This window comes from Camellia sinensis, chromosome 1 (assembly GCF_055761805.1).
Source record: "Camellia sinensis isolate YWXY chromosome 1, ASM5576180v1, whole genome shotgun sequence".
Classification (NCBI taxonomy): Eukaryota; Viridiplantae; Streptophyta; class Magnoliopsida; order Ericales; family Theaceae; genus Camellia; species Camellia sinensis.
The window spans coordinates 37,147,833-37,160,329 of record NC_138961.1 but is presented as its reverse complement, the minus strand read 5'-3'; the positions used below and the strand labels follow the sequence as shown (position 1 = coordinate 37,160,329).

General features: G+C 32.5%; 1 protein-coding gene across 1 annotated transcript; it reads left to right on the top strand.

Moving 5' to 3' along the window:
* The first annotated feature begins 1,997 nt into the window (after window positions 1–1,997).
* Window positions 1,998–11,835, top strand: LOC114274569 (26S proteasome non-ATPase regulatory subunit 7 homolog A). Its single transcript, XM_082876289.1, has 10 exons — window positions 1,998–2,381; window positions 4,646–4,738; window positions 4,895–4,976; window positions 8,083–8,179; window positions 8,362–8,437; window positions 8,676–8,734; window positions 8,937–9,059; window positions 9,901–9,958; window positions 10,070–10,155; window positions 11,129–11,835. The coding sequence occupies exons 1-10, from the start codon at window positions 2,195–2,197 to the stop codon at window positions 11,198–11,200; spliced, it is 933 nt and encodes a 310-aa protein (XP_082732415.1). The 5' UTR covers window positions 1,998–2,194; the 3' UTR covers window positions 11,201–11,835.
* Window positions 11,836–12,497: the final 662 nt, after the last annotated feature.

Below are 12,497 nucleotides of genomic sequence, written 5' to 3'. Positions count from 1 at the left end.
CATTGTCGTATTTTTTTACTATATTTTATTTATCAAGTGGTGTGTGACCATTATATTAGTAACAAATATAAGTAGTGAGAAATACAATTTTAAAACATTAAATAGTAAATAATTTATGATAAAAAAAAATAATCAGGTTGTTTGGTTTGGATGTTCAAGATTCACTTTTTAAAAAATTAAAATTTTTTGTTTTCCGTATTTCTTTGTTTTCACTAAATGTTTTTAATATTCTAAGTAAATTTTTTTTTAATTTTTTTTTAGATACACCTAATATAAATACATTAAAAAAGTATAATATTTGTGAAAAAAATCTTTAGAAAATTCATTAAACATACAAAAAAAATACAAGAATACAGTATATTTTTTGTATTCTTGTGTATTTATTAATTTTTAAAAATATTTTCTCATAAATAATTTACTTTTTAAATACATACAAGTAAGGTGTATTTAAAAAAGTAAGAAACTTGCTTAAAATTTTAAAAATATTCACTAAAAATAAAAAATATAAAAAGTAAAATCTCAATTTAAAAAAAATTAAAACCAAACACACTCAATTTATAGTCATTAGCATTATTGAAATTTAAATAGAGTTTCAAATTAGACAAGAGGCCTGTTTGGTAGACCTTATAAGTTGTTTATTTTAATTTTTAACTTAATTTAAGCTAAAATATTGTGTTTGGTATAGTTTAAGTTAACCAGCTTATAGCTTCAATCAAGCTATTTCTCAGCTTATCTCAAAAGCTGGTCAGGGGGTGTTTAAATTTTTGACTTAAACGCACAACTGGTGTGGGGGGCTAAAATTACTTAAATGCCCTCGTCAATACCCAAATATTAATATTAATTGAGACTAATTAAGTTATTAATTGATACTAATTAATAATTTTAATATTAATTTATACTAATTAAGCAATTAATTGATACTAATTAATTTATAATGGAAAATAATTGTGACAATAATACTTCCATTATATTTTTAGCAAATGTATCAATTTTTATATTAATTAATACTAATTATATTAATTTTTTTAAAGAAATATTTTTTTTTTAAATTAAAACTGAAAAAAATGACAAAATAGTCATTTTTATATCATATAAGGGCAGAAAAAATCAAATATACAGTAAAAATTTTACAACTTATTAACCAAATACTACTCTGCTGCTTAAATTCATAATCTCGTAGCTATACCAAATAGGTTAACAGTTTATGTTTACAGCTACAAGCCATAATCTGTTAAGTTAATCTATAATCATTTTTCCACAGCTTTACCAAACGGGGACGTGGTGTGCCATTTGTAATGACCCAGTGGGCTGTGCAGTAATTGGGCCTCTAAATTTCAACTCTAGGTTTGGTAGCTGCACTCTAGCTTGAGCTCAGTCCATGGACTTTGAAAGTTTGGATCCGAATCAGGCTGTTTGAAAACTCTTTTTGAGTCTTTTGTTTTCATATATATATATATATATATATATATTTTTTTTTTTAATTTAGTGATTTTTTTATTATTTTAATTAAAAATTTTAAATTTCTAAATACACTTAAAAATAAAATATTTATGAATAATGTTTTAAAAAATTCGCTAAATACAAAAAAATACAAAGTGTACCTTTTTTTGTGTTGGTATTTCTCCATATATAGTGAATCTTTTTTTTTTTTAAATTAAAAAATATTTTACTCTTTAAGTGTATTTACATTAGGTGCATCTAAAAAGTAAAAAAAGAAATTTATTTAAATATAAACAATTCACAAAAAACTCAAAATAATTTTAAAACCGAATAATGCTTGGGACCCCCTTTGGGGGGTCAGCCCCTCACCCCCCTTTGCCATGTGGCGGGTGGTGATTGGAGGAGCAGGAAAAAAAAGAAAAAGAAAAAGAAAATGTAACCAATGAGAGAGAGAGGGGGTCAAAGGAGTGGGAGAAAAAGGAGATGAATCATTGTTGTTTAAAACCAAACAGAAACAGAGCGTATCATTCACAAAGTTGGGCCCAGATAAAACTGGCCCAAACTACTATCTCAAACTCAAACTATCAAACGCCCAAATAGAATTTGAAAACCAAGTGGGGCTGTATATATATATATGCTCACTTTCTTGTTGCTTTTCTCACCGGCAAGAAACCACGAGAAAACTCTACCGTGCGCATATACATATATATATTCGGCGGATTCGTCTCAGTGACATTGCTTGCGATTCTAGAAAATGGATGTAATCAAGACACAGCAAATCTCGGCTCGTTCGATCGAGAAGGTTATAGTTCATCCTCTTGTTCTTCTGAGCATCGTAGATCACTACAACAGAGTCGCTCGCGACACTAAGAAACGCGTCGTCGGAGTCCTACTCGGCGCTTCCTTCAGAGGAACCGTCGATGTCACCAACAGCTACGCAGGTTCTCTCTTCAGATCTGAAATTCTTTCTTTTTGTTTCGTTGAGACTCTTCAGATATAGCATTGATTCAAAGAGTTAGGGTTTAGACTTTAATTCATGTTTATCGTGTGTTTCTTTGCATGTTATTATGTAGATTGGGGAAATTTTCAGTGAAGTTACAAGAACAAAAAAGTAGGTTGTTGATAGTTGAATTTTAGGGATTTAAGCTTTGTACTTGTGATATGCAATTAATTGTTCTCGTAAGACAATTATTTTCATCGGAATAAGCTTTTGAAAAGGAATTTTTATGGTTTTGAGCTAGATATACAATTAAGTCATACATATGCTGGATGCATAAGAAGATTTGAGCTAATTTTGGCTCCTGTAATATATGGTGTATTCGGAAGTATTCCTTGAAGAAAGTATTTGAGGTGAGAAAATTGTGTTGTTTGAATTCGAACAAAGTGGTTCAGATATGCAATTCCTTAAATTTCTCATTGTAGGTTTATTTGTAAAGACTTCAGAAGAGTTTTACTACTATTTCAGGAGGGAGGAATTTAAAATTTATGGTTTGTCGGCATTGTCGACACCTTGCAAGCCATCTGTGGTTTGAAATTCGCTAAATTTTCAGGTTCAGATGCATATTGATTAGGTTTGTCAGCATTGTTGACACCTTGCAAGCCATCTGTGGTTTGAAATTTGCTGAGGTTCTGTGGGGAAAGTTTGCACAAGAAAAGGAGGAAAAAAGGAATTTGAAATTTGACATCAATGACCTTAAAATAGATAGTTTTTTCAAGTTTTAGCAATTCATTCATTGTAAATTTGACCGGGAAAGAGTTTGCTAAACCCATAATGTAGCCAAAATTTTCAGAAATTTAATTAGTTTTGACTTTTTCTGAATTCAACCGAAAACTGGAATTCATAAATAAACCATTCAAATAGAGTTCTGATTTGACTGGAATTCCCAACTCCGTACACATATTCTGTATTATAAGCTAAATTGACCTGTTTGCGTAAATATAATATCTGCATGTACTTTCAAATAACTGAATGAAAAGAGTAGTTATTACATTAACAAGCGTAAATATGAGAAATTTGAATATTATCACATGGTAATGTTATTACTGTGTTAGAAATGTTTACTTTTTGGGAAAGGACAGTTCATGCTCAAAGGAGCAGTTGCATTCATGGTTGCATGGACTCTTCTAAATAAATCAAATACCTATGTCGAACACCCGACACATGGACAAGGGTATGCAATATGTGTCCAATACTTTCCATTGGATACTTCTCGTATTTTTGTATTTAACACTATCTTATATGTATCATTTGTTGTGTAATTGCTATAAAACACTTTTTTGACTATGTTACATTTAGTACCATTTTATCTCATATAATGGATTAAAAATATTAAAATATTACTCTTTTGTGCCAACTTCGTGTACCCTTAAATTTGAGATTTGATGAGTCCAACCCCTAGATACGCACCCGACACCTGTATCCGAGACAAAGTAACATAGGCTGAAATAGCAAAAGTTATAAAAAACTGCATAATGAGTTTGAAGCCTACTAAATTGGTAGGAAAGCCCTGAAATTCATCTAAATAACTATGTTACATGGTTAGTTTGCCAAATCTAAATAAGCATGGTAGTTTGTGGATGGATGGCATTGACTTGTCTTGGATGGATAGCATTGTCTTGTCAAATTCTTGGAAACTACTTGGCAAACATGATAGTTACATTATTGTAATATTTAAACATCATTGCATAAAAAACTACAAGGAGGCTGCTCTTGGTAGGGGAACTGAGGAGAATATAACCTGGATGCTTCCATTTTAGTTCAGCTTGTTGGAAATTTATGATGATTGCATCATGGCGGCATATTGTTGATGTTGAGTCCTTATTAATTTAAGTCCATATTTTCAAAGAAGGAGAAAGCTCTTTTATGCCCAAAGCTGGAGTTGGAAATATGTGAGTATGCATGTTGCGGACATGCACATTTGACATGTATGACTTTTTGTTTTGTCATTTTAAGAATATGATGAATATTCTTTTTTCTTTTTTTGTCTTTTTGTCTTTATTTTTTTCTTTTCTGTTTTCTTCTTCTTTTTTTTTTTTTTCTTTTTTTTTTTGAGTTTTGTTGGAAGTGCTATAAGAATAAATGGTATAAGTAACACTCGTTCCATTTTTCTTCTATAACTCATGTTGTCTGGTTTCAAACACAGTTACCTTTCCAGATGCATGTATTTAGTATGTCCCTTCTAATATTTTTATTTAACATGTGCAGTACCTTTTGAAGAAGACGACAAGGATCCAAGCATCTGGTTTCTCGACCACAATTACCATGAATCAATGTTTTCCATGTTCAGGAGAATAAATGGTATAAATTTTTTTTTCTCTGTAATCCTTTCCCTACATTTCTTATTCCTTTTCGGTTTCCTTTCCTTTATTATTATCATTATTATTATTCTAGTTGTCATTACTCATGTTATTATTGCTATTCTTATTGTTGCAATTGATTTATAACTTTTTTCAGCAAAGGAGCATGTTGTGGGGTGGTATAGCACTGGTCCAAAGTTACGGGAAAATGACCTTAATATTCATGGGCTATTCAATGAGTAAGATTATCTACTCCTATACCCAAAAATTAAGGTTGCTTTAGTGTTGTTTGAGAACCTTGGTTTGCTCATACTATTTTGCACTGTATTAACATCTGTGTTCTGTCTTTCTTTTCAAGTGTCTTATTTCTTTTTCTTTTTCCCTTGTGGTGCGGGATTCAACAATTGAGTTAGTTCTGTTTTTGTCTGATGTGTCTCATCGTCAATAGATCATTTTGCTACTTCTTCCTCTTCCGGGTCTTGGTGATCTTCTACCTAAACTTGTCATCTATTTTTCTGCAGAGAATCTTGTAATGAGGTTTGTTTTCATGGGAAAAAGAAATGGTTATGTTTGTAGTTGCCCTTGATCTTTCAAAATCTCTAGCTGCTGATGGGGATATGGGCAGTCATTTTCCATTTACCATCATTAAGAAAGTAAACTAATCAGCTATAGAGATTCAAACTTCTAAGAGAAATGTATTTTTAGTAATTGTAGCTTCTCACTAGGATATGCCCAATAAAAATTGTAGTAACATAAAGAAGGAGAAGGAAGAAACGAGTAACTTGAAATATGTTCAAATTTCAACTTATATATATGAAGCATTGACATTTCAAAATGGGTGTCATTTATCTGGTTGAACATGTATGAGACACTGACACATCAGAGTTCATGTCCATGCTGCAGACATGCCACGTGGCATGTCAATTTTTAAAATTATTTTTATTACAGGACACTTCACAGACACACATCTTGTGTTTGGATATGCTTCAGGACACCCCTGTGAGTTTCTTTTTTGTAATGTTAGAAAAAATATTTGGGGTCAAAGTAAAATTTATGAAAGCAAAGAGGGAGGAAGGTGAAAATAAAAATACACCCACATATACATAATGCCTGTCTCTATTCTCTAAATTTTTATTCATCTACTATACATAGCAAATAAATAAATGTATATATATATATATTGCCGTATCCCCGCCATGTGTGTCTGTGTCCCATGTGTATGTCCATATCCATGTTTTTGAGTTCAATAATAGTTTCATGGCTATTGATAGAAACTGTTATGCCCTAAAGTGAAGAAGGTGAAGCTCTGGGAAATTCCCTGTTAGCCCATTTTCTCATCTCAATGGGTGTGGTATTGTAGTCGGCAAGGGCAGCTTTTGGTGCCTTCATATGTTCAATTAAGTAATTTTTAATCTTAACCTTAGTAGCAGGAAACAACTATGAGAGCTTTCCTTGTTCCCAACCTTGCACTCTTTTATAGGGCCCTCCCTCCCCCATGGCATAGTTATCAGAATCCCGATCCGGATCTTACGATCCTACGATCTTACGATCCATTTGAGTACAATCGATCCGGATCGTATAAAAAACTCCTTATAGGTAGGATCTTTCGATCCTAGTAATGGGATCTTATAGAATCGTGGAATCCCGATCCGAATCCGATCCTATCCGATTCAATTTACAAGCCTTGTTTTGTATTGTATGACATATTTTGTTGTAAATTTTATGTTTGTTGTCTAAATACTAATTTATGCTGTCAAAATAAATAATAAAAATTAAGTAGTATTGAATCAAATAGACTAAGAAAAACAAACTAAGAAACAAACATTCAAATATTGCGGTAATTTAAGAAAATTAAATAGTCGGAAAAACAAACTTAGCTTTAGTGGAGTCTAAGAAGGGTAAGATGATTGCAACTTTATTCCAATTTCTGGAGAAATTATTTTTGTGACTCGAATCTGCTCCACCAGGGATGCAAACGACAAATCTTATCATTCGACTAAGCTACTCTTTTGAGTTCTTAATCTGTTTTCATATCTAATTTTGTTAAATATTTTTTCTTCACTTTTTACGCATTATTGTACGTTGTAAAGTATTTTGTTATAGAATTCTTCTTCTTCTTCTTCACCTTCTTTTTTGCTAAAATACAGAACTTTTACCATCGAGTTTTCTATTGCATAATATTATATGTACATTTTACATGGAATATTATATTTTTCACAATATGTTTACTTCTTTTTAATAGAATATAGGTTCATTTTGTGTATACTTTATAAGAAATATTTATTCAAATTAAATTATTATGTAATTTGTCTTTTTCGGTAGGATCTTACGATCCTCGATCCGATTCTACGATCCGATCCTATAAATACCTCCAACGATCCAACGTAGGATCCCGATTTTAACAACCTTGCCCCATGGTCCCCACCCCCTGCCTCCATTTCTGCTCCCGCTTCATGCAGCTGTGATCTTAACATGATCGTTGACTTCTAACTTTGGACTTGTTAATCATAATTGAAGGGAATTGGTTAGCCCACACATACAGTGGATTGCACTTGGATAAAAGACAGATCTTCACATGATTGATTTCATGCAATGGAAGCATTAGTGAAATTTTGTACATGTTGTGGTAAATGATGATTTTTATGTGAACATATTTGTTTCCATTTCCTATGTTTTCTTTCTTGTATTATCATCAATTAAAAGGAAAAATATCAGTTGGGGTGCCTTTTCCATGACTATCTGTTTTCTATGCATTTTGAGTAATATAAATGGATTAAATATTATCTTCTTGTTCAAACTACTTAATGCTAGTTTAGAATCACTTCATGTATTGCATTGGATAGCATCATGTTATTGTTATTGACATATTGTTCCTTTATGTTTGTTTGTTTGTTTATTTATTTGTTTGGTTAATGGAAGAGTATCATTATGTACTCCTATTAGAATCATCGATTTTCTACACCATTTCCAGAAGGTTCTTGAATATTTGGTTCCAAGGCACATCACTTATACCTATGATGATTTGGTCCATAATGACTTCTGATCAGCTGTCTAATCACAAGCCTTACCCAATGTGTATTGTGCTTTGTCCCACAATAAAATCTCTTACAAGCTGGTCATGTATCTGTCATCAATTGCTTGCCACCATATCTCTCAATTTTGTCCTTGGATTATCAAGGGAAACGGGCTTTTATGGTGGCATGTAACATTTTGCAAGCAACAATATATATAACATGTCTCTTCGCAAATTGAATGTCTGTTTTACCTTTAGAATTCACTTCGTTGTCTATAACAATTTTCTGGCCTTCTTGCACTTTTGTGCAATTTTTACTGGTGGTATTGCAGCTACGTTCCCAATCCTGTCTTGGTCATAATTGATGTCCAGCCTAAGGAGATGGGGATTCCAACTAAAGCTTACTATGCTGTTGAAGAGGTTAAAGAGGTAAAAGTAACCGTCTAGTTTTCCATTTCCATCACAATTTTTAATCATTCAGTGATGTTACGTGGTAATTGCTAATGCATGACTGACTTAACTGAGATGCTTTAATGGTTAAAGCTTGTCATTCTGGGCAGAATGTCTCAAATCTGCTTGGAAGTTGATCTGACCGTTGGATATGTTTGCAGAATGCTACTCAGAAAAGCCAGAAGGTATTTGTGCATGTGCCTTCAGAAATTGCCGCTCATGAAGTTGAGGAAATTGGTATGCCACTTGGGATAGAAACCTGAAATAGATGCTACATCTCTCTCTCTCTCCCCCCTGCATCTTGTTTTTCTTTTTTCTCAGCGCCTTCTCTCGTTCTTTGTTGATTTTAAAGAAGATGCCAACTTGCCAACTTACTTAGTGCCTCTAAAAAATTCACATATATGATATATGTGCATATTATCTTGTTTCTGTATCAGCTTCATCTTTAATTTCTACTGTCTTCTTTATTCAACAGGGGTTGAGCACTTGCTGAGGGATGTGAAGGATACAACCATTAGCACCCTTGCAACAGAGGTATTCGTTCTTTACTGTTCTGGTTTCCTTTTCCTTGCTTGCCTGGTACATGTCCGGTGCATAGCTGTTTCTAATTTTAAAAAGATTTGAGAGAAATAGAAATTGGCTGCACTGGAATATAACTCAATTCAATTGGACTATTGAAGACGAAGAAGGAGAAGAAGAAGGATAAAATAAACTTTGTTCTCTTTGTCTGCTGCAGGTGACTGGGAAACTTGCAGCCCTTAAGGGGTTGGATGCACGACTTCAAGAGATACGCAGTTATCTTGACCTTGTTATTGATGGGAAGCTTCCATTGAACCATGAGATTCTGTGCCATTTACAGGTTCCTTTTTCCAACTCAAATTTCAAATCATTCACTTGCTTTAACTGCTCATGCTATGGATGTGGGAGCATCAACTCCGTTCCTGCAGACTTTTGAGGAGCGAGAGAAATTGTTGATGACTTACAACACTTGTTAAAGAGCCCGATGTAGCTAGGTTAAGAGATAAAAGAAGAATAAAAGTGCACAATATCGGACACTTTACTGACACTTCTTGAATCCTTCATGTCTTGTGTTTTGAATCTTTTCATAATAACAATGTTTTACGTTCTTCATGATACTACTTATATACTCTAAATATGTTTCGAAACTTTTATAAGATAAATACATCATGATGTTTAAGTTATGAAATATATAGCTTTTTTATTGTAATTAGTGTTATGTAACATTGCATGTTTTCATTATCTTTTAATAAATTATTCATATATATATGACATATAACAAATACAAAATTTGAACATGTCCCAATTCAATTTCCCTTTGACCCTCCATTGCTGAGTGGTGCCTCAATGTGTTTGGCCCTTGATAGAGCATAATGGATAAAAAGGATTTATGTAGCCAACATCAATTGATTGAGACACAATGTGTTGGTTTGGTTTGATTATGTTTGTTTGTCCATCCAATCTGTACTTCTCAGCCTGTTCCTGGATTCGACAAAAATATGTAGCAGCTCATTATTTTATCATTGAGTTTCAAAGAAACTTCCTCAGAGCCCTATTAAATCCGTTTTTTAAGATTATTGACTTTGTTCTTGGTGGTGGTGGTGGTGGTCATTGTTTTGCTGCAGCTACAATCTGGGTAGGTCTTTGTCTCTGTTCTCAATTTTCAAAATTTCTTCTTGCAGGATGTCTTTAACCTACTTCCGAATCTCAATGTGACCGAACTAATTAAAGCCTTTGCAGGTAAATAAACTAAATCCCAGATATCCTTTGCTGTGTCTTTGCCATCGGTTTCTGGATTTTCGGAAACAACTATTTTCTTTTCTGAATTGTTGATCTATTATCTCTGTGCAGTGAAAACAAATGATATGATGTTGGTCACTTACCTTTCTTCCCTCATCCGGAGTGTAATCGCTCTCCATAACTTGATCAACAATAAGGTTAGCTGCCCAAATCTTGGATTCTAACTGGTGGCTTATATTTTCTATATATATATATATATTCTTATTTGTTTGTAGGCATATGAATATATAGCTTATCAATTAGTAGGTCTTGGCCTGTACATGAGTCATATTAGAAATTCAAGCACTCAGTCATTCTAGGAATGGGGAGGCCGATGTTGACCACTTGCTTGCAGAGTTTTGAAATTATGACAATGTCACAATGATATAGCCTCTTTGATTCTATAGCAATGACTTGTGGCACACTAATTCACTCTGCATTGACAGGGTTATCAATGTCGAATTCATTGGATTTTATAGTCTACTTGTAGCTTACTAAACCACTTTTTGCATCGAGAGTGATATCAATCTGTCCAATTCTGGAACAAGTTGAGCACCTAGGAACTTCTTTCAGTGTGTCAATTTACATTTTCCATAGAAACAATCAACTAAATGCATTAGTTTCACATATCTATATATACACACAAGGGAGTAGCCTGGTCCAGCTGGTGTCATCGAAGCCAAATTCATGATCTTCTTGGGCACATCCATCTCAACTTAAACTTAGTTCAGACACCAATAGTTTATGTTGCTTCATCATCTAAATACTGAATATTTTGGAGTCAAAAATCAAAATCTTGCAAGCCAATGACATCCAATGTGCACCGGGGTCAACAACTCAATATTATGTTGATTTTGACATCATGGGATGCTTGTTGATGCAATTAAGCAAATCTATCACGAGTCTTTTCCATAACTGATTTACATAAATCATGAGTTGGCGCTTAGGCTTGTAACCAATCAAGATGGGGGGAAAAAAATCTCCCAACTTATACACCTACCTAGCTATTTTGACATTATTCTAGTTGTCTCAACAATAATTAAGTGGAACCCGACTGTGATTTTCTGTGTATAATTTCACAAATCATGTTTATATTACTGGGTGACTTAAAATTTGGAAATGTGATGCCAGATGCTCAACAAAGAACATGAAAAGGCAGAAGACTCGAAGCCAGTTGCTGTGCCTGCTGCAGCCGGAAGCTAAGCGGGCGGGTTTCATCCTTTTTATGTTTCTGGTGGGTGCTCTATCTCCGGCGACAGTTGCAGTAAACTTTCGAGTCCATGCCTTGGTAGAAATTATCTTTCCCTTGTACTGCTGGATAGCCTGTAGTTCACATCATCATTTTCTTCTTTGAAAAATGTAGTTCTTGATAAAGTGTACCTCTTTGATTTGTGTGTTTAATTTGCAAATTGTTAGTTTTTGAAGAACTTCATTGATTTTATTAGCATCTGCAGATTATTATGTCAAAAAAGACCGACTAGTCACTTGTTTTTTTTTTTTTCAATCCTTTTGAAATGTTCTTATTTCTTTTCCCAGTCTTTCATTTTTATTAAAAATCCAAAAGAATATTTTCATTATAATAATCTGTTAATTCTTTTTGTGAAGACTAAGGTATTATTTAAATCATGAATTGTGCTTTAGAAGCTTCAATAACGGAGGTTTCTTGCATTTGAAAGCTGGAAAATTACATAGTAGTTAACATGTGAATGAGGGTTGTCTTCAGGATAATGTCAATTCTTGTTCCACTTCTTTACACTATGTTTGGGAATTTAGGGGAAAAAAGAAAAGAAATGATTACTTAAGTTATAAAAAAAAAAAAAAAAAAAAAGAAAAAAAAAAGATTGCGATTGCTCTCATTTTTGTTTGGATAAGAAAAATAAAAGAAAAAAAATGATTGTGATTTCTCTCATTCTTGTTTGGTTAGATTTGATTAAGAGAAGAGAAAAGAAAATAAATTATTTTATGTTATATTACTAAAATAATCTTTTTATATTTTTAATTATTTTATTTCTTTTATTTTTATAGGGATAAAATTGGTATTATGAAAATAGTGGGTTTTTTTTTCTTCCAATCTCTCTACTTTTGGAAAAATTGAAAATGAGATGTAGAAGAGAAATGAGTTTCTCTTCAATTCTTTTCATTTCTTTTCACTTAGGTTATTTAAATAAATAGGAGAAATATATACCTCTGAATTTCTTTTCTTTTCAAATCACTCAATTCATCTTTTCTTTTTTCTCTAAATCACTCAATCCAAACATAGCATTAGTGTTGTACTCTAATTTTGTTTTTTTAAGTGTGCATTAAGAATGGTGTTGTTTGTAATTTCGGACACCGAAACAAAATTTGAATTGCAATTATAAAGAAAATGAGTGAACAATTTCTCAGAATTATGAAATAAAGTGAAAATAACTTTTTTTTTTTTCCCCCTTTGTTTGTAGGTATAATATTGTTTTCATGTTTATGCACATGTATTAAATTTTGGTTTTTTTTATGTAGTTTA